The following is a 23,683-nucleotide window of genomic DNA, read 5'->3' as shown; positions in this document are numbered from 1 at the left end:
GATAGCACCCTAGAGGTAATGTGACTAGTTTTGCTTTTACTTTATGCAACGTATGACATGATGGTGTAATGACGTATGCCATTCACATACTTTTACGTATAACCCGTAATGAATTAAGTAAATAGGGAAGACTGCTTAATCAAACAACACATTTACAATACTGTTCAAATATTATTAAAATATTAAATACACAACAGGAGCAAATATGCAAATGAGTAAAACTAAAAAGTGATTGCAGTGTTCCAGTGCATGAAGCACAGGAAATTAGCAGGCAGGTCTAACAAGTAGTTAAGAAGGCAAGTAACATTTTGGTCATTATTGGGAGAGAGGGGAGACTTTGTAAAAGTTGCACAGAGTGTTGGTATTTCCACACTTGGAATACCATGCACAGACTTAGTGTCCTTACCTAATAAAGGTTATACTAGCATTATTGGCAGTATAAAGCAAATTCACCAGTCTAATTCCTGGATGAAAGGGTTAGGGTTGCATTGTCAAAACTGGATAGAAAATTTATTTAATCTTTTTGCAAGATCCTGAGGGGGCTTGGCATGGTAGATGTTGAGATGTTTTCATTCGAAGGAGAGCCACAAACAAGGGGACGTAGCTGAAAGGCAAGAGTTTGGTCATTTAAAACTGAGTTGTGTAGAGTGCCCCTCTCCTACAGGATAGTAAATCTCTGAAATTCTCTGCCCCGGAGGATGGTGGAGGTTGGATTATTACACATAGTAAAGATGGAAATGGAAAATAATTTAAAAGAGAATTGGAGGATTAAGGGCTACTGGTACAGAGTGAAGTTGAGGCCAACAGAGATCAGCTGTGATCATCTTGAAGGGCGGGGCAAGTTGGAGGAGCCTCAAGGCCTTCTCCTGCTCCAATTCTCTTGTGTTCAGCTTTCTGCTGAAGTCAGCCCACAAGGAAATTAAATTGGTTTGCACACTTCCTTTTGTGATTCACTCAAATTGGGTATCAGCTTCCAATCGTGTTGTTCATACAGGATGATGTCAACATGTACGGCACCCATTATTTTCTTTCAGTCATAAACTGGAGTCAAAGGCCAAAATCTACAACCTTGGATATTAATTTTCAATAAAATACACCATTCTGAAAATCAGATGTCATTTAATATGCCCCTGTTGAGAAATGGCTGTAGATATTATATAACTCCACAGACACCTTCATGTATTTGGAATGATGGAAAGACAAAATGGTTTTTATATAGTCCTCAAGATTGCCTAAGTTTTAAGATTAATAACAGTGTGCTCCAAGGAATGGCAGCTAGAAACTCAGATGTTCAAATCACAAACAGAAGAAAATCTGCAGATGCTGGAAATCCAAACAACACACACAAAATGCTGGAGGAACTCAGTAGGCCAGGCAGCATCTCAAATTTTTTTCTTCACTGAAACAGATTTAATAATTAAGAATGTATCTGGAACTTTTTTCTTCATGATACTTGATAACCTATTTAATAAGGCATAAATCTATTTGAAAGCTAACTGTACCACATCACTGGAACAAATATGCATAGAAGGAATTAGCGTAAACTGTACACAACTTTGTGTCTTGTTTGAGCTAGCCTGTTCTCTGAGATATTATTAAAGTTTACTGCAGTTCCAAGTTACAAATTGTATAAACAGTTTCAATTTCCTTATGCTTTAATTAATACTCAGAAATTGTTTAAAGCTTAAGCATCATCATTTCACTGAAACAAGAATGAGAAACTATTACAGGATTTGGAAAAATGTATCATTTCTATGCAGGGACACTACTGATTATGGTTAACAGAGGAAATCTTGAAATTTTAGATTACAGATGTCTGAGAATTACTCTTCACCAACTTCTGCTGGGTGAGATCAGAACTAATTTGAACTTCCTCCACTCTTCAGGATGGACAGGGGATGGTCGATAATTCTGACAGAGGAAAGAAAACAAGTTGCTTCTTTGTATTTCTTCTTAAAATTTTCCTCTTCCTAAGTCACGTCCAACAACTTCCAGAAACTGAAGCAAGTTATTACTACAACTTCCCACTTCCTGTGGCCAAACCCAAACTTTCCATTAGTTTCTGCTTTCTGTAACATGGATATACTGTACACCTCTTTCTAACCAGACACTTTCATCATATTCTCATCAAATTAATTTCACCTGTGAGATTCCTTTAGTCATGTGATCCCCATATGCACAAGATTGCTGACTCCATCCCTACTTTCCTTGATTCTGTACATTTTTCGTTGTGCTCAATTAGTATCCTTCACTGACAGCAAAGAATCTCAACACCAACAGATGCATTTTTAGTTTCTCCATGTTCCTGATTTGCATCCATTCTTTTAAATCCTGTCTCAAATCTATGGAAATATATTCAGGAGCTACATATTGGTATTGAGTTCTGCTAGCTATACATGAACATTAGGAGCAACACACACAACATGCTCAGCATGGCAGGTATCATCTAGAGAGAGAAATGTTTGCATATTTGTTGATATTTTATTAATATTTGAGTAATCTTATATGTGTGTATATATGTTAGTTAAGCATTCTTATTTTTTAAATAACTCATTACAGGTTATATGTAAGTATACAATAATTGTATACATCACACAATGACCCACATTCCCAGATTCCTGTGTTTTCCTTTGAATTAGTTTAAAGTTCTGTAATTACACAAGATAACATTGCCGACACATATTTTAAAATAAACCCAATAGAGTGACCGACCTGTGAAAATGCAGCAAGATTTGGAAATAAAATAAAATGCAATGAGGAGCTGCCAAATTCCAAAAATTACATGTTCTTTGGAAGGGAAGATAAGATCGAAATTTTCTTTATAAAGTAAGAAAGCAGAATAATTCATGGTTTTTAAAAAGTGAGCACTGGGTGATAATTAATAATCATTAAGAAAAGCAGAAATGGCTGGCTACATTGGAAAGATTGATGAGTTTGATTACACAATGGGTAATTGGCTCCTATGTACTGAACTATTGGAACAGTATTTTGAAGCAAATGAAACAGCCAATGAGCAGTGAATGCCAATTTTGCGAAGTACATTGGTTTTAAAGGCATACAGTTTGCTTCGAAGTCTGACTGCTCCAACCAAACCATTGAAATGAGCTTTCCTGACATTCTCAAAGTGATTCAGGAACATTTAGAACCAAGGAACCCATTGTTAATCACAAAACACTTTAGGTTTCATAAATGGAATCTAAAAGAAGTGGGTGTCTATTTCAGCATACGTGGCTGAACTGAAGAAGTTGTCTGAGCATTGTCAGTTAGGTATCGGTCTTAATGATACAATGAGAGATAGTTTAATTTGTAGAATCTTACAAGAAAGCACTCAAGGATGGTTCCTAACTGAAGCACAGCTTACATTTGAAAGAACAGTAGAAAGTGTTGTTTCAATTGAAACCGCAGCCAGAGACACAACGGAGTTGCAGTCAAAAGTGAAAATGAGTGTGAACAAAATTGCAACATCTAAACAGAAACCTGCCTGGCTGCATAAATTGAGTTACTGTTGTGGCAGGGGCTCACATACACCTAACAAACGCAGGTTTAAAGGCAAAACTTACAGAAAATGCAACAAAGTAGGACACATACAAAGAACATTCTGGGCAGGCATAAATGAATGGACTGCACAGAGAAAGAAAAAAGATAAAAAGGCAAGTTACAGTTTCAAATACAGCACCAATCTGCATGCTGTGGATGAAAACTTTGATAACGATGAGAGTGACATGAACTGAGCAGCCATGTTCGCGTTCATGCTCGTTTACAATATGAAAACAAACTTGAGACAAGCAATATGTCTTATATCAGAAGTGAGTGGCAAATTAATTAAAATGGCACTGGCTTGACTATTTCAGTCATTCCACAAAATGAGTTTGAATGACATTTCAAAGATACCAAAATGAAGCCTGCAGATATCCGGAGAAAAGTGAACTCCTGTGGGCATGACATCTGCAACTGTGAATTACAACAAATAAGATTGGGTTTGTATGTGGTATAAACAGAAGAACCAGCATTGTAGGGGCATGATTGGCTGAGACAACTACAACTCGATTGGAGATCCATTCACCATCCCCTGCAATTCAGCACCCGCCTTCGAGACATATGGTCCCAGGTTCAACTCTGGCCGGCTCCTTGCACATTTTCCATCCGTGCTGGGTTGAGCATCAAGTTAGTAACTCGGCCTTGTAAAAAACAGACAAATGCTAAGGAAATGTCAAAATGCTGCCTAATGCACCACAAGGCATAAAAAGGAACAACAACACCCTGCAATGAAGCCAATTGAAAGCGAATTAAGAAAGGTATTGAATGATGTCATGACTGGCTTCATGCTGTACACCACGAAACGTTGCCCATCAGAGGACAAACAGGCATTGGTGCCAAACTCTGTGCCTCTGGTTGGAGAGCATATTGGACCAAGAAAGGGTCATGCTGCTCAGAGGAATCACGGAAGTGACAAAAGAAGTGGTCTGACTACAACAGTTTTGTAGGTAACACATTGAGAAAGCTTCTGATATATTAGTTACTTGTGAAATGTGGCTTGGTTTTAAGCTGGAAGAGAATTCAGGAAGCTTCAGGAAGGTTACAAGCATCTGGCTTTAGTGAATATAAAGCCCCAGACTCTACGATGCATGCATTAAGGTTATTGCATGAACTTCAAGTGGGAGACAAAGTTTGCTTGTGAAAGTAGATGCAAAGACCAAAGCACAGCTAGATGAATGAAAGGTCAAAAGAAAGGAAACAATGGAGATATCAGATCATCAGAGGATCATCAGATGATGTTGTGGATGATGAAACCAAAGAAGAGAGATCAGATTGTAAAGAGAGCAATAGAAGGATTATTAAGAGAATACTCCAGTGAACTAAATGGACCAAGGCACACAAACTAAAAGAAGAAAAAGGAAGGAAGAGATGGAGAGAAAGAACCTGGATGTGAAAGAGATCCTTCTCTGCCCATCACTCTGCCTGTTCTCCATCTCCCTCTGGTGCTCCCCTCCCTCCCCCTTTCTTTCTCCCTAGGCTTCCCATCCCATGATCCTTTCCCTTCTCCAGCTCTGTATCCCTTTTGCCAATCACCTTTCCAGCTCTTAGCTTCACCTCAGCCCCTCCGGTCTTCTCCTGTCATTTTGCATTTCCCCCTCCCCTCCTACTTTCAAATCTCTTACTATCTTTCCTTTCAGTTAGTCCTGACGAAGGGTCTCGGAACTGAAACGTCGACAGTGCTTCCTCCTATAGATGCTGCCTGGCCTGCTTATTCTTTTGTGAACAGCATTTAGCTGTTTCTCGACATTCAACACAATATGCATGAATATGAGAAATTCTGCTGATGCTGGAAATCCAAAGTAACACACACAAAATGCTGGAGGAACTCGGTAGGACGGGCAGCATCCATAGAAATGAATATACAGTTGACATATCAGGCCGAGACCCTTCTTCAGGACTGAAAAGAAAATGATAAGAAGCCAGAATGAAAAGATTGGGGAGGGGAAGGAGGACAGCTAGAAGGTGATAGATGAAGCCAGTTGGGTAGGAAAGATAAAGGGTTGGGTAGGAAAGATAAAGGGTTGGGTAGGAAAGATAAAAGGTTTGGGTAGGAAAGATAAAGGGCTGGATAGGAAGGAATCTGATAGGGGACGAGAGCGGACCATAGGGGAAAAGGAATATTCATGGATGTTGTTGTCATTTTTGTTTCTTCTACTAGAGCTGAAATTTATCAAAATGACTTTTTCTATCAGCAAATCCAAGGGTAAACAAGTCAAGTGTTAACTAAAAATAAATGTTTCTAAGGACATTAATGTTGGTTGTTGATACGCCTGCTCAAAGCACTACAGTAATTGGTTGGCATTAGGCCAACTTAATTCTAAAGAGGAAAAGACTAGGATTTCACAAATTCTAGTAGTGATTGAGTTTGACCATGAAACAGTGGCCATCCTGCCACCGTCTGTAAGGAGTCTGTACTGTGCTCTGGTATCCTCCTACTGTACAATGACGTACTAGCTGGTAGGTTAATTGGTCATTGTAAATTGTCTCGCAAATAGGTTAGGGTTAACTAGGTGGGTTGCTGGGCAGTACTGCTCGAAGGGCCTATTCCGTACTGTATCTCATTAAATAATTTAATCAATAGTATAAACTAGATTCACCATGACAAGATCCCACAGGGAAGAAAAGATCTCCCAGTCAGAGCATATGGGCCATCTTGATATTTAAATCCAGCATGGATGCTGTGGATTCACTTTACATTGTACTTTAGACAGTAGAGTGGAAGCACAAATTATGTTAAATAGCTTGCTTTCACATAAAGCAAATGTTAAAACAGCTTTAACAAGCAATTACTTTTTTGGTCCGACTTGTCCCACGTTGACTCTCATACAAATAACTTTTCTGGTTTGCATTCCCACGGCACAGGTCGCATCACCGCTCCAGCTGGTGCTTGAATTGAGGCCAGCTACGGACAAATCCTCAATACAGGGGCCCCAAGGACCAGTCTGCCAGTGATGTATAACACAAGGATGCTCATTGCAGCTGCGCACTTCCTGCAAGGCACTGCTGTTCGGGCACTGCGCTCCTCCTGTTGAAAAGTAAAAGATACAAAAATAGCATGCTTGGTTTGGAAAACATTGGTAGCAGTCCTCACAATGATATAATGTGTCCCTGATTTTGGTTTATATAAAAAGTGATCATCAGCACAGTTTGAAGCTACGTGCTATCTAGTAACATATATTTATACAATACCTCTTCTTTGTATAAGACATGGTAGTTCTTATTATGTCTATTACGTAAATAACACACAGTGTTTGTGCATGGCTTTAATTTCAAATACTTTTGTGAAAAGCTATGTATGGTTTCTCAGTGAGTGAATTACTATTTTTTTTAAAAAAAGGAGAAAACAGTATTAAAACATGATTAGGCACTGAATTTCTTAGAAGACGTATGTCCTGATTTTTTTGTACATCTTGATTTGACCACAGCATCTGCAGTGCACTTTGTGAATTTCTTAGAATGCTTTCATGTTTAATAGGTTACTGTTGACTAGGTATTTCATGGTTTTATTGTTGAAAATTGTGAACCCTAGTTTACACCATTTGAAGAACACATATCTACCCAATCAATTTCAAATCCCCACATGAAGGAAATAATAATGTAATAAGGAGCAGATATAAACTGTAACAGGCCTGGGACAAAATATCAATAAACTCCTTCTGTTAAGCGTGATGTGGGCACCAAAGCACATTCATTGGTATTTGTAGCATGAAAAATACCTTGGGTCAGCCTCATCAAGCCTATAGAATGATAAGATGGCTTGGATAATGAATGCTAATTAACAAGGCAATCTTTTTACATGTGTAATTACATTAATTATCTAATGTATATTAATTGAAGGATTTTTGGGATTAAGCTGAACAAAAAGTACAGTTGGTGAAGCTGGTACATGTGCTAATTGCACAAATCCCTGGAGATCTATTCCTTATTATTAACGGCAATGCACCCCAGTCAACAGACTGAATCCCCATAATCAGTAAACTTTAAAAAGATGACAAATCATTTGAATATACACATATAAAACTGGTTATTATTTCAGACTTTATTCTTTTTAGAGTAATGAGATCTTGACAGGCTTCATTGATTATAAATCCTACCTTCATCCGCATATGCCAGAATTGAACGTGCTCGCATCTGTTTACCCTCTGTGGTTTTCCCAGAGCACGTATATGAACATGACGACCACTCTGACCATTTACTAAGGACACAATCTCTTGGGCAAGATACTTCACATGATACTGGCATCGGGTATGTAGCTTTTCCACACAAATCTCTGTCTACAACTTCTCCTGGGAAAAGAAGAAATCGCACAAAATAAAATCAACAATCTCCATTGAACGTAAATCAGAATTCACTTGATTCAAAATGTAAATATTATGGAAGGTTAAAAGTGAATGCACTATTTACTGCAGCTGTCAGATATTCTAATGTTATTTTAAAATTAATAGGCTGATTGTAAATTTCATATACGGTTGCAATCTCCAAAGTCAACTAAAATCACAATTTCCATATATAGTCATCCAAATATGATGATGGGGATTTCTAAAATTAAAGTATTAGCTAATGTTGGTAGCATCTTTATTTATGGTAAAAATGTCACCTGCTCAAGAAACTAAATTAAGAAATTGTGATTAAATAACACATTTAAGAACATCAAAACTCTTCACAATCAATGAAGACCTCTGAAATCATGCTAATGTTATAATATGGGAAACATGACAGCGATGTTTCACAGAAGGGGCATAAATAACAATGTAATAAAGATAATATTTTATTAGTAATATTCATTGGGATATATTTTGGCCAGAATAACAGGAATAACGTCCGTATTCTTCAATTTTCTGGCTCCATTGAGAGGGCAGATGGAGACAACAGTATGAAATCTCATCCACAAATCAGAACTATCAACTGTGCAATATGTCCTCAATACAGAACCAAAGTGTTAGCCTGGGATTTGTGCTAAGTTCTCTGAAGTCAAGTGACTTTCATTTTACTTATCTTTAATGGTCCATCTAAATAGTTAGTGCTGGCACCATCTATAAAATGCATTCTAGTTACTCAAACAGACAAATCTGATGACACTGCCTAAACCTGCAACCTCTATCACTGCTAAGATAAGTGCAGCACCATATCCCACCTGTTCCCCTCCAAATCACCATCGCCCTGACTCTGAAACACATCACCAGACTTTCATTGATGCCGAGTCTAAATCCTGGGACTCCCTGTTCAACATCACTCTGGGCCTGCCCACAGCTGAAGTAATGCAGCAGTTCAAAAATGCAGTCACTATCTTATTAAAGGTAATTAAGGAAGGGCAATAATTGCTGATCTTGCCACCGATGCCCTGATCCATAAAAATACATAACAAAAAAAAAGAATGTGCAAGCTATTTGAGATTTTAGAAAATTGGCATGACTGGTAGAATTTTACAGGATTGAATGTTTCATCCTTAAATTATTCAATACACACATTGCTATGATGGTCTGTCTCAAATTAATTTATATCCTTGTGACACAGAGGGGAAGATGACTCTTCTCATTGATAGAACCAAATTTATCAGGCGAGGGAGCACCCGCATGGGTTCCAGCTATTCTTGCCTTTTCATTGGCTACATAGAGCAGTTCATGTTCCATGCCTTCCCTGGTAATGCTCCCCGACTCTTCCTCTTCTATACTGATGACTGCATTGGTGTAGCTTCATGCACTATGCTGAGCTCAACAATTTTATCAACTATGCCTCCAACTTCCACCTTTCCCTTAAATAAATTTGTAAAATTGATGACACATCACCCACACTCCCTTTCTTGATCTTTCTAAACATCTCCGGTGATAGATAGAGAGAGAGAGAACGAGAACAATGCGCATGGGCAGACAACAGATCAATATGTAGTGATAAGGCAGGAAAGTCATTGCTGTAACAGAAATAGATCCATACATTACAAGGTCCTCTTGTTCTCAGCTACCACCCCATCAGCTTCTGCATCCAACACATTGTTCTTCGCAACTTCAGCCATCTCCAAATGGATCCTAACACCAAACACATCTTTTCCTCAAAATAATTTCTAGTTTCCGCAGTGACCGTTCCCTCTGTGATTCACTTGTCCTTTCATCTCTCCTTACTAATTTCCCTCCCTTGCAAGCAGCCAAAGTGCGACACCTGCCCATCTACCTCCTCCCTCACCTCAATTCAGAGCCCTAAGCAGTCCATCCAGGTGAGGCCATATTTCACCTTTGAATCTGCTGGGGTCATCTATTGTATCCAGTGCTCCCGATGTGGTCTCCTTGACATTGATGAGGCCCATCATAAATTGGGGGACAGTTTCAACGAGCACCTTCACTCTATCCGCTAAAAGCAGAACGTCCTGGTTGTCCGACATGTTAATTCCGATTCCTATTCCCATTCTAACATGTCGGTCCATGGCCTCCCCTTGTGCCATAATGAGGCCTCTCTCAGGATGGGGAAGCAACACCTTATATCCAATCTGGGCAGCCTCCAACTTGATTACATGAATATTAATTTCTCCTTCCGGTAAAAACTTTTTCCCTTCCTCTTCCTCTATTCCACACTCTGGCCTCTTACCCCTTCTCAGATGCCTATCACCTTTCCATGCTGCCCCTCTTCCTTCCCTTTATCCTATGGTTCACTCTCCTTTCCTTTCCAATCTTTTAATCTCCAGCCCGTCACCTTTCCCACTCTCCTGGCTTCACCTATCATTTTCCAGCTATCCTTCTTCCAGTCCCTCACCTTTTTATTCTGGCATCTTCTCCTTTCTTTCCAGACTTGAAGAAGAGTTTTGACTCAAAAAATTCTTGCTATTGAGAGAGTGCAGCGTAGGTTCACAAGGTTAATTCCCAGAATGGCGGGACTGTCATATGCTGAAAGATTGGAGCGACTGGGCTTGTATACACTGGAATTTAGAAGGATGAGAGGGGATCTGATTGAAACATATAAGATTATTAAGGGATTGGACACACTGAAGGCAGGAAGCATGTTCCCGCTGATGGGTGAGTCCAGAACTAGAGGCCACAGTTTAAGAATAAGGGGTAGGCCATTTAGAACAGAGATGCAGAAAAACTTTTTCACCCAGAGAGTGGTGGATATGTGGAATGCTCTGCCCCAGAAGGCAGTGGAGGCCAAATCTCCGGATGCATTCAAGAGAGAGTTAGATACAGCTCTTATAGATAGCGGGGTCAAAGGATATGGGGAGAGGGCAGGAACGGGGTACTGATTGTGTATGATCAGCCATGATCACAGTGAATGGCGATGCTGGCTAGAAGGGCCGAATGACCTACTCCTGCACCTACTGTCTATTGTCGACTGTTCGTTCAGTTCCACAGAAGCTGCCTGACCTGCTGAGTTCCTCCAGCATTTTGTGTGTGCTGCTTTGGATTTCCAGCATTTGTAGAATTTCTTGTGTTTACAATTTTATTGCAGCTCCATTTCACAATGGTTGCATAGGACAAGAACTCTGCAGTATCAATCATGTTTTCTTCCCCACACCTTTGTTTTACCTGCCTCGGCTTCTGTGTTCGAATTAAAATGATGACTATGCATCAAAGTTCTTCACTAACTGTAAAGTACATTGTGATATCCTGAGCCCTGCTGAGATCTACATTAATATAATGTAGAAAAGATGCTGAACAATGGATACTGATTAGATCTTTACTTGTAAAGTGGAGTTGAAATCAAAAGCCCAGGCAATAGATTGCTGGGTCATTCCCTTTTAAAAGCTTGGGTGATGACTAGACAATAACAGACAAGAGTTTTCTGAAGTACAGTGAGAGATACAAAAAATACAGTATTGAGTGAAGAGGAATATTCACCATCAGAACCTTGTAATGTTTCAGATCCATGATTATAATTTATTATATCAGTCCCCGTCAGACGCATGCCCTTTATTTGAAAATTAAATAGAAGGAAACATATTTTGATTTAGATATTTTAACAATTGGAGGGCTGCTTAGTGTTTATTCTAATAAAACAATGGTATTTCCTCTTTCCCAAAGTATTTAAAAAAAAGATTTTCAAAAGTGTGCTTCATTGAAATAGTGCCTCTGAATTGACTCGCTGAATAATGCCTGAAATATTTCGCAATCCTGAAATGTAAAGTCAGATGTCAAAAGCCTATTACATTCTCATAAAATATTTAATGAAAAGAGAATATAATTGAACTTCCTTTAACTTGACCATCAGTTGAAGTCCTTGAATTACAGGTGAATTACAATGAATATAAACAATGGGTTAAAGCTGCATTTCACACACAAGACAAAGGAGCAGAAGTAGGCCATTCGGCCCATCGAGTCTGCTCCGCTACTCCACCATGAGCTAAACTATTCTCCCATCTAGTTCCAATTTCCGGCTTTTTCCCCATATCCCTTGATACCCTGACTAATTAGATACCTATCAATCTCCTCCTTAAACACCCTCAATGACTGGGCTCCACATCTGTAAGTGGCAACGAATTCCATAAATCCACGACCCTTTGGCTAAAAAAATTTCTCCTCATCTCAGTTTTAAATAGGTACCCTCTTATTCTAAGACTGTGGCCTCTCGTCCTGGACTCACCCACCAAGGGAAACAGCCTTTCCACATCTACTCTGTCCAACACTTTCAACATTTGAAATGTTTCTATGAGATCCCCTCTCATTCTTCTATACTCTAAATGTAGTGGTCGCTAACCCATCGATTGCGATCGACTGGTTCATCTTTGAGACTTTTGCAGAAGATCCCAAAACAGAATGAAAAATAAATACACAAATACTGTTGAGAGATTGTTTCCGGGTTGCGGGGTTTTGTGCATGCGTGTAGCTCCCTCACGCACTACACAGTGTACTTCAGTGGTCCTCAACCATCGGGCTGCGAGGAAGCAATATAAGTCAGTTGCACCTTTCCTCATTCCCTGTCATGCCCACTGTTGAACTTGAACGTACGTGAGGTCATCAGCCACCTAAACGCAGTGACATCCTCACGCGGCCAGCGGGAAGTGCCATTGCTACCGGCCTGGAGTGCAGGTGGATGGGCGCCACCTCTGAACCTGTTTAGCACACCGAATGTTCGTGGGGAACCCGGTGCTAAAATATTCGCAGACGACCTAATTCGGGCTCAGGGTTTCATAAGCAGCAGAGCAGCTACCTCGCTGCGATCTGCTGAAACAAACTTTTGATAGATCCTACAGGGGGGGGGGGGGCGGGCACCCTCGCTCTCCTCGCTCGGTCGATCGCTCTCTCCAGACGCGACCGCCGCGGCCCTGATACAGGGAACACCGGCCCTGACCTTGAACTCTCACCCTACCTACGACCAGCTGCACCTGGCCAAGGCAGCTGGCGACGGGCAGGCAGAGGCTGGAGTTGGGGCCCGGAGGCTGTCTAATGAGACAATGAAGCCCTCAAAACTGCTTCAGCACCCTGAGTCCAAGCATCCTGCACTTAAAGACAAACCCGTTGAGTTTTTTCAGCAGTAAAAACGTGAGCAGTGTGGGACAGAAGCTAAGTGCCGAGAGCTGCGCAAACTAAATTAAATTGCGGAACAGACTGGACATAAGAACCTGCTTCGACTATCGCTGTATTCCTGTCGTGTTTAACACCATCCCCCTCCCACAGTATTCCAAATGAGGTCTCACCAGTGTCCCATAGAGCCTCATCAACACCTCCTTACTCTTATACACTATTCCTCTTGAAATGAATGCCAACATAGCATTCGCGTTCCTTACTGCTGATCCAACCCGCTGGTTAACCTTTAGGGTATCCTGCACGAGGAGCCCCAAGTCCCTTTGCACTTCCGATTTTTGAATTTTCTCCCCATCTAAATAATAATCTGCCCGATTATTTCTTCTTCCAAAATGTACAACCGTGAATTTCTCAACATTGTATCTTATCTGCCATTTCTTTGCCCACTCTTCTAAACTGACCAAGTCTCTCTGCAACCTTTCCACTTCTTCAACACTTCCTGCTCCTCCACCTATCTTGGCATCATCTGCAAATTTAGCCACAAAACCATTTAATCCATAGTCTAAATCATCGATATACAGTGTAAAAAGAAGCGGCCCCAACACCAACCCATGTGGAACACCACTAGTAACCGGCAACCAACAAGAATAGGATCCCTTTATTCCCACCCTTTGCTTTTTGCCTATCAGCCAATGCTCTACCCATTACAATATCTTTCCTGTAATTCCATGGGCTCTCATCTTATTAAGTGGCACCTTATCAAAAGCCTTTTGAAAATCCAAATACACAACATCCACAGCCTCTCCCCTGTCAATCTTATTTGAGATTACCTCAAAAAATTCCGATAGGTTGGTGAGGCAAGGTCTTCCCTTCAAGGAACCATGCTGGCTTGGGCCTATCTTGTCATGCACCTTCGAAGTATTTCATAACTTTGTCTGTGAGGATCGACTCCAATAACTTTCCAACTACCGATGTCAGACTAATAGGTCTGTAATTTTCTTTTTGCTGCCTCCCTCCTTTCTTAAACAGCGGAACTACATTTGTCACCTTCCAGTCCTCCAGAACCATGCCGGAGTCTATTGATTCCTGGAAGATCATTCCCAATGCCTCCACAATCTCCAAAGCCACCTCCTTCAGAACCCACAGATGCACCTCATCTGGTCCGGGAGACTTCTGTATCCTTAACTCATTTAGTTTCCCAAGCACTTTCTCTTTAGTAATCTTGATTGTACCTAATTCTATTCTCTGAGACCTCTGGCTATCAGGTATGTTGCTAATGTCTTCATAATTCATCTTTTCTTTCCTAATGACTTTCTTAGTTTCCTTCTGTAAAGTTTTTAAAAGTTGTTCAGTCCTCAGTATCCACACCAATTTATGCCGTCTCTTTTGCTTTTATTTTAGCCTTAACCTCTCTTGTTAGCCACATTTGTGCCATTTTTCCATTCATGATTTTCTTTCTTCTTGGAATATATTTTTCCTGCACTTTCCTTATTTCTTGTAGGAAATTAACGTTACTCTCATTGGAAGATTTCTTTTGAACTCAAGACAAATGGAGCCAGATAGCAGTTATATCTTTGCCTGAAAACAACAGGAACTCCCCTACAGCCATGCTAACATGAGTTGAGTTAACTGTCGTCATCAAGTTGATCAGGTTATTCATAACAATAAGATTTTCGAAAACGTTGCAATGTTTCACATGTTCCTCATCCTGGTACGGATGCCAAGAAGTCCTGAAATTTAGAGGAAATCATGGGAAACTTCAGGGTTTGTCCTTATTATGTACAAGAAATATATCAAGTTTTGGAAGCAAGGAAGTATCTTAATCATGTGGTAGGGGATCCTCTTTCAAGAATTAATAGGTCCTGGCATGGTTTCGGAGGACTGCACAATTGCAAATTGCAAATGTCATTCCACTCTTCAAGAAGGGAGGGAGGCACAAGAAAAGGGAACTTGTAGGCTAGTTATTCTGACCTTAGTGGTTGGAGTTGATTGTTAAGGATGAGGTTTCAGGGTATTTGGAAACACATGATAAAAAAGGCCAAAGTAAACATGGTTTCCAACAGGGAAAATCTTGCCTGAAAAATCTGTCGGGATTCTTTGAAGGATTAATAAGCAGGATAGACAAAGAAGAATCGGTGGATATTGTGTACTTGGATTTTCAGAAAGCCTTTGACAAGGTGCACACATGAGTCTGTTTAACAAGCTACATGCCCATGGTATTACAGGAAAGATTCCGAGTATGGATAGAACATCGACTAATCGGCAGCAGGCAAAGAGCGGGAATAAAGGAAGCCGTTTCTGATTGGCTGCCAGTGACTAGTAGTGTTTCGCAGGGATTGGTGGTTTGGATGTCTTCTTTTTATGTTGTATGTCAATTATCTGGATGATGGAATTGATGGCTTTGCAGCCAGATTTGCGGACGATACAAAGGTAGGTGGAGAGGCAGGTAGTATTGGCAAAGCAGGGAGGCTGCAGATGGAATACAGTGACAGGAAATGTATGGTCATGTACTTTTAATAGAAGGAATAAAGGCCTAGATCTAAACTGGGAGAAATTTGAAAAACCCAAGGTGCAAACAGACTTGGGAGTCCTTGTACAGGATTTATAAAGGGTAATTTGTAGCTGAGTCAGAGCTGAAAAAGGCAAAGACAGTGTTAGCTTTCATTTGGAGAGGTCCAGAATATACAAACAAGCATGATGATTAATAAGGCACTGGTGAGGCCTTACTGGGAGTATTGCGGGCAGTTTTGGGCCCCTTATCTAAGAAAGGATGTGATGACTTTGGAAAGGGTTCAAAGGAGTTTCATGAAAATGATTCCAGGAATGAAAGTATTATCATATGAGAAGTGTTTGATGGCTCTGGACCTGTACTTGCTGGAATTTAGAAGAATTAGTGGGGATTTCATTGAAACCTATTAAATGTTGAACAGCCTTGAAAGGGTGGATTTGGAGAGGATGTGTCCTATAGTGCGGGAGTCTTGGACCAGGCAGCATGACCTCAGAATGTTCATTTAGAAAGGAGATAAGGGTGTGGCTCTGGAGGCGATGTTATTGGGTGTATTTAAGGCTAGACTCAATGGGCCAAACAGTCTAATTCTGCTACTGTTTCTTATGGTTTTATGGTAAAAGCCAAGAAATTGGATTTTATCTATTTTTGGCCCTCTGAATTTCCTTTAAGTTTAATCGAATCTAATCCTACAAAAAAACATGAGATTTGCTGAAACAACAATTGAAGTTCCATTAAGGCAATTAACATTCATAATGAAACATTATAATGGGATCTAATGGGACCACATTCAATTTAGCATGCTGTAATTGCTGAATATCAGCTATATACAATGAAAGAAAGACTTATCCACTTACAACCCTTCTCGCTAAGACAGCCAGTCAGTGGCAAAACACATTATAGCTGTTATGGAGGACGGAAGGCTTCCATATTCACATTGCTAAATAGCTCTTTGTTCAAGAGATAGATGCCTGGGGTGTAGTTCTATCTCTCAGAGTGGGGGTGGAGCAAGGTTGACGGGAGACTGTGAGCACCAGCAGAATTAGAAGATCCTGGCTGGAGGAGACTAGGATACTGTCAGCGAGGAGTGAAAATCTCAGAAGTATAAAGCAGTCTAGGTTGACATTTCATTATCTCACCGGAAATATCAAAGCGAGGCTGGGGCCAATACCAATGCTACTCTTTATACTAACACTCACTTAGAATGTGCATGCAGAACAAAAGAAAATATACTTAATTTGTTTTATACAATTCATGACCTTCATCTCTCCTACAACATGTCCCACCACTGATATTTTATTTCCTCCATTGCTCAGACAGAAAAAAAGGATTCAAAAGGACATATATTGAAAAGATTAGTAACACCATCATGGAAGATGGGAATTCTTCTTCTACAACAGCAAGTGTCCCCCCCCTCCCGCCTGCCCCTGCATTTATGCCTCTCTTCAATGGAAAGAGAGATCAGATGAGATTGTGCAGAGTATTACAAACCTCTATGAAGAATGAAGTGTGCCAGACATTTGTGAGTAGGAATTTATCATCCAACTTAGCTTGGCGTATGCAGGTTGAAACAATGGTGGTATCTGAGTGCCGTCAGATTGCACCATCAGCTAAACACACCCTTTAAAGATTCAGAACACTGCAGCGGTCTGCGGTTCCCATCTGCTTCTAAAGGGCATTCTGACGCACAAGAAGGGCAGAATGAGCTGCCTCAATGACTATTGCCTGGTAGCACTTTCATCTATTGTAATTGTTGTTTCACACGGCAGCTGTTTTCTCTTCATACTTGTAATTAGGTTTTGTCAAGCCGCTCCTCCAGCTCGTGACCACATCAATGGACCGCGGCAAAGCCGTCTTGTATCTTTAGACCTGGTGGGGGATGTCCTGGGATGGGGCACCACAGGGGCAAGCTGGGGTTGGTCAGGTACCCCATCAGTGTAGTGTTTGCACTGTTTAGGCATGTTGACTTCTGTGTCTATTTGTACCTGTCCAGTTTTTCCTGGCCACTGTAGTAAATCCCGGGAGGAGTGAGGTGGGGTCATTGATCAGATCTCTGCCAGAGGGCGTGCCGGTATTGGTGCCATTCAGTGTGTTCGTCACAGGAGTCAAGGTTTTTCAACATGCAGAAAGGTCTTTGGGATTTGAGAACGGAAGTTGGAGGAGTTTTTCTTTGATGAGTTTTCGGACTGGAATGTTGTTGGGCATATTTTGGATATGCTTGTAGAATTTTGCTGAAGCTGCTCTTCTACAGATCTCTGGGGGTGCTACTCCACTCATTGTTGGGAGCCATTGGACAGGTGTGGACTTTAGGGCTCCTGAGATTATTCTCATACAAGTATGGAAGTGTGTACTGATGACGTCTCTGTGAGGACTTCTCCCCCAGGTGGGTGCACAATACTCGGCGACTGAGAAACTTAGTGCTAGGCTAGATGTTCATAAGACCAACTGGTTAGCACCTCATTTGGTTCCTGCTATCTTCCTGATCATGGCTATTCTGGATTTTAGTTTCTATGCAACATTTTGAAGGTGGATCCTGTATGAGAGAGTGTGATCTAGTGTGACTCCTATGTACTTTGGTGTGGATCATCGGGTAGCTTCATGTTCCAGCGCATCAACAGCTCAGAGGATCTATCCTGGGCCCAGCACATTGATGGAATCATGAAGAAGTCATGTCATTGGCATGGCAGTGTAGCAGTTATGACAATGCTTTACAATGCCACTAATCAGCGATTGGGGTTGAATTCCTGATACGATCTGCAAGGGCTTCTCCCTGTGACAGTGTGGGCTTCCTCCCACATTCCAAAGACATACAGGGAGGAGGTATAGGAACTTGAAGGCTCACTTTCATGCTCCAGGAGCAGATTCTTCTTTTCTGGTATCAGATTTCTGAATGGTTCACAAGTGCAAGAACACTAACTTATTATTCCTTTTTCTGCTATTAATTTATTTAAGAAATTAGCTTGATCTGTCACACGTACATTTAAAAAAATCAAAATATACAGCAAAATGAGTTGTTTTCATCAAATCAAATCAGCAAGGATTGTGCTGGGCAGCCCACAAATTTGGCCACACTTCTCGTGTCAACGTGACGTGCTCACAATTTGCTATTCCAAATCATAAGTCTTTGGAATGTAGGAGGAAACCTATGTACCAAATCCTCACAGGCAGCAGTACACTACCATTCCACTCTATTCCAAAGTTCAACATACATTTACTATCTAAGTGTGTGTACGTTATACAACCTTGAGATTCGCGTCCTTACAGGCAGCCACGAAACAAAGAAACCCAAAAGAACCCATAAAAAGAGAAGCCTGTTAAACACCCAATGTGCAGAGTGGAAAGAAAAGAAATTGTGCAAACCATAGAAGTAAATAGCATTTAAAATGAAAGTGAGCTGGAAACATTTAGCGCATAGGAGAGTAAATGTTGTGGAGCCCGCAGACACAGAACCTGGAGGAGCTGGAACAGACCACAGACTCAGGCACAGTTCAGCGCAGACTGGAGTAAATGTTGTGGAGCCCGCAGACACAGAACCTGGAGGAGCTGGAACAGACCACAGACTCAGGCACAGTTCAGCGCAGACTGGAGTAAACGTTGCGGAGCAGCAAACAGAACCAACGCGACCCTCGCCTTTGGTTCCTGCATCCTGCCTTTTCAATTCATCAGGCCCAGCATTTAAATCGTCCAATCCTCGGGTCACTCCTTGCTCTGAGACCTTGGCCCTGTCACATTGATACTCCCTGGGCCTCAATCCCACCGCCACGTTTTGGCCCATATCCAAACTTTCTAAAATCGGTCTGGCGCTCAGATCGATCAAACCTTGCTCTCACTTCAGGTGGCCAGGCCTCGAACCTGCCTCCGCTCCACTCCAACTTTGCTTCTTTCTGCTCACCGCGTCATTCAATGTCTGTAGTGAGATGCTGAAGATGTTCTATAGGTCAGTTGTGGAGAGCGCCCTCTTCTTCGTGGTGGCGTGTTGGGGAGGAAGCATTAAGAAGAGGGACGCCTCACGTCTTAATAAGCTGGTAAGGAAGGCGGGCTCTGTCGTGGGCAAAGTACTGGAGAGTTTAACATCGGTAGCTGAGCGAAGGGCGCTGAGTAGGCTACGGTCAATTATGGAAAACTCTGAACATCCTCTACATAGCACCATCCAGAGACAGAGAAGCAGTTTCAGCGACAGGTTACTATCGATGCAATGCTCCTCTGACAGGATGAAGAGGTCAATACTCCCCAATGCCATTAGGCTTTACAATTCAACCGCCAGGACTTAAGAACTTTTTAAAAGCTATTATTAATGCTTTTTGAGATAGTGATTTAGATGCATATCATATTTTTTACTGAGTTAAGTATTGTATGTAATTAGTTTTGATACAACAAGTGTATGGGACATTGGAAAAAAAAGTTGAATTTCCCCATGGGGATGAATAAAGTATCTATCTATCTATCTATCTATCTATCTATCTTCTCTTTGAACATTCCCTATAGCTAACATGCTAGGATCCACATTTTCTCTGATTACTCCTTGTCTACTAAGAAATGCTAATTTATAGTCAGCATTGAAAAGAAAACATTATCTGAGCTGGAGTCAGTGCTTCTCAGTACGAAACATACCTGTGTAAACTTTCATACCCACTTTGATTTCTGCTACAGAACTGTTTTAAAATGTAATTCAAAAAGTTATGTGCATTCCATATTATTGGTGATTTTCAACTTTTTGAACAATTTTCTAAAAGCTAAATGTTTCCAGGTAACAAATAATCTTTACATTATAAAGGGACAAATTTGGTGAAGGGAAAATGGTAACCCAACGATTCCTTCTATTTCATATGACAAAAATAAAGCTCTGCCAAGGGACAGAAGATTATCGATTCGCTGTGAAGAAATGTCTGCTTTATAAAAGTCAGTTTAATCAAGTATCATCTTAGTGCAAACAAAGTGCGTTTGATGACAAGCAAGAACTCCCACAAGGAGAAAAATCAATTTTCATTCCTTGATCATAGAAGATCGACCAATGGGAACTAAAACTGAATGTAGACAGGGAGAAGGGTCATGGAACTAGTTAAAGTGCTGGAAATATTGACCTATTACTGTACAGTTTGGATTTGATAAACTAACAATCTCACAATACAAATTGCTGCTTGAATAAAGCACTATCAATAAAAACAACATCAGCCACTAAATCACATTGAAATGGTATTAAACAACTTTCAGGGAAGTATATCTATATAAATATTGACCCTTCACTACCAATTTGTTATTGATAACTGAAAAGTATTAAGTATAAATATGTACTTAAATTATGATATGTTTATTGATTTTGGTATAGTACCTTGTGTTTACCTATATAATAAAGAGCTTACACTGGTAGTTTTTTGACTTAATTTCTTTGGAATATCTTGTTGATGGGAACAGCAAATTCTTTCCATATGAATGTTTTTAAGACTTCCATATCTGGGAGAATAAGATAAACAGGAGAGCAACAAATTTTTGCTACACTGGTGCAACAGTCAGATACCCTCTGTGTTTCTGAACACAACTTTTCAGAAAGAATTGTTGCTAAATACAATACATTAAGAAAAATTATTCTTTAAATCTGCAGTATTCTGACGGTTTTTCAAGAAGAATCACAAATGTCCTGTGGAGGATAGTTCTACAAGAGACACACTTCATAATGAATTCTGAGGCCAGCTGTCATTATGCATTACAGTACAGGTGACCAGGGTTCAGTTCCTGCTGCTGCCCGTAAGGAGATTGTACGCTTTCCCCATCATTGTCTGGGTTTCCTCCCACAGTCCAAAGGCATACCGATTGGTAGGTTCATTTGGCCATTGTAAATTTTCTCTCGATTAGGTTGGGATGAAATCAGGGGATTGCTGGGTGGCATGGCTTGAAGGGCCATAAGGTCCTATCTTTGCTGTAACTCAATAAATAAACAAACTGCCAATTTCATAATGTAGGTGTACTTAGATTAAGCAAAGATAGAATAATAGTTTTAGCATAAGGCACCCACTTATGAGGAAGTACTTAATTCATGAACATTATATATTGGATGATAGAAAAGAAGATACCTAGATCGATTGAAATATATTGGCGTCTATAACTACATGTCCAATCTTTGTGGGCGAAGTTAAGGAACTACAAACGTCAAAGAAACATTATGAGAATCATATATACAACTCCATATAGTGGCCTAGATGTGAGGCTGAGATTGCAAAGGGAGCTGGAAAAGGCATGTAATAAGGGTAATGACACAATTGTAATGGGGGACTTCAATATTGGGAAAATTAGGGGATTGGGAAAATCAGGTTGGCGTCAGATCACAACTGAGGGAATCTGTTGAATGCCTACAAGATGGCTTTTTAGAGCAACTTGTGGTTGATCCTACTCAGGGAAAGGCTATCTTAGATTTGATGTTGTGTAATAACCCAGCTTTTATTAGTCAGGTTAACGTAAATGAAGCCTTAGGAGGCAGTGATCATAATACGATTGAATTCACACTGCAATTTGAGGGGGAGAAGCATAAGTCACATATATCAGTATAGCAGTGAAATAAAGGGAACTACAGAGGCATGAGAGAGGAACCTGCCCAGGTGGATCGGTGAGTGATACTTGCGGGGATGATGGCAGAACAGGGGTGTCTGAAGCTTCTGGGAATATTTCACAAGGCACAGGAGAGGTATGTCCTACAGAAGAAGTAGTTCTCTAATGGCAAAGTTAGGCAACCGTGACTAACAAGTTAAGAACTGCATAACAGCCAAGGAAGGGCATATAAGGTAGCAAAAGTGAGTGAGAAGTTGGATGATTGAAAAGATTTAAAAATCCAATAAAAGGCAACTAAAAAAGACTTAAGGAGGGAAAAGATGAAACATGAGGGCAAACTAGTCAATAACATAAAGCAGGATACTGAAAGTTTTCTTCAGTTATATAAAGAATAAAAGGGAGGTGAGAGTTAATATTGGACCACTGGAAAATGATGCTCGTGAGGTAGTAATGGGGGACAAAGAAATGGCAGATGAAGTTAATAAGTACTTTGCATCAGTCTTTACTGTGGAAGACACTAGCAGTGTGCCAGTGGTCCGTGAGTGTCAGGGAGCAAGAGTGAGTTCTGTTGCAATTACAAAGGAGAAAAGTGCTAGGAAATCTGAAACATCTTAAGCTGGACATCACCTGGACCAGGTAGACTACATCCCAGAGACTTGGAAGAGGTTACTGAAGAGATAACAGAAGCATTGGTCAAGATCTTACAAGAATCACTTGATGGTCCTGGAAGACTGGAAAATTTCAAATGTCACCATTCCTTAAGAATGGAGTAAGACAACAGGGAGGAAATTATAGGCAAGTTAGCCTAACCTCAGTGGTTGGGAAGTGTTGAAGTCCATTATTAAGGATGAGGTTTTGGGGTACTTGGAGACCAATAATAAAATCAGTCAAAGTCAGCATGGTTTCTATAAAGGGAAATTTTGCTTGACAAATCTGTTAGAGTTTTCCAAGGAAGTAACAAGCAGGGTGGACAAAGGAGAGGCAGTGGATGTCATTTACTTTGATTTTCAGAAGGCATTTAATAAGGTGCCTCACATAAGGCTGATTAACAAGATAAAATCCTATGATGTTACAGGAAATACACTGGCATGGATAGAGGAATGGGTCATAAGACAGGAGGCAGCAAGTGAGAATAAAGGGGGCCTTTTCTGGTTGGCTGCCAATGGCTAGTGGTGTTCCAGTGGTCAGTACTGGGAGCGCTACTTTCAAATTTTTTGTCATTGATTTAGATAGTGGAACTGATGGCTTTGTAGCAAAGTTTGCGGATGATGTGAAGATAGATGGAGGGGTAGGTAGTGATGAGCAAGCAATGTGATTGCAGCAGGACTTAGACAAATTGGAAGAATGGACAACAAAACTGGCAGGTGGAATACAACGTTGAGAAATGTATGATAATGCATTTTGGTAAAATGAACAATAGAGCAGTCTATTATCTAAATGGGGAGAAAATTCAAACATCAGAGGTGCAGAGGGACTTAGGAGTCCTTGTGCAAGACTCCTAGAAGGCTAATTCACAGGTTGACTCTGTAGTAAAGAAAGCAAATGCAATGTCAGCATTTATTTCAAGGGGAATAGAATATAAAAACAGGGAGATAATGCTGAAGCTTTATAATACATTAGTCGGGCCGCACTTGAAGTATTATCAACAGTTTTGAGT

General features: G+C 40.5%; 1 protein-coding gene across 1 annotated transcript in view; it reads right to left on the bottom strand.

The window, feature by feature from the left end:
- LOC140732044 (thrombospondin type-1 domain-containing protein 7A-like) overlaps window positions 1-23,683 on the bottom strand; it is a 547,816-nt gene that overhangs the window by 125,596 nt on the left and 398,537 nt on the right. The window contains exons 11-12 of the mRNA XM_073054149.1: window positions 7,632-7,823; window positions 6,328-6,562 (exon numbers count right to left, since the gene is read on the bottom strand). Coding sequence (XP_072910250.1) covers window positions 6,328-6,562; window positions 7,632-7,823 — 427 coding nt within the window. The remainder of the gene's footprint in view (window positions 1-6,327; window positions 6,563-7,631; window positions 7,824-23,683) is intronic.

The sequence above is a fragment of the Hemitrygon akajei genome, chromosome 8 (genome assembly GCF_048418815.1).
Source record: "Hemitrygon akajei chromosome 8, sHemAka1.3, whole genome shotgun sequence".
NCBI lineage: Eukaryota > Metazoa > Chordata > Chondrichthyes > Myliobatiformes > Dasyatidae > Hemitrygon > Hemitrygon akajei.
The sequence above is the reverse complement of the archived record's forward strand: the minus strand, read 5'-3'. Positions and strand labels throughout refer to the sequence as shown.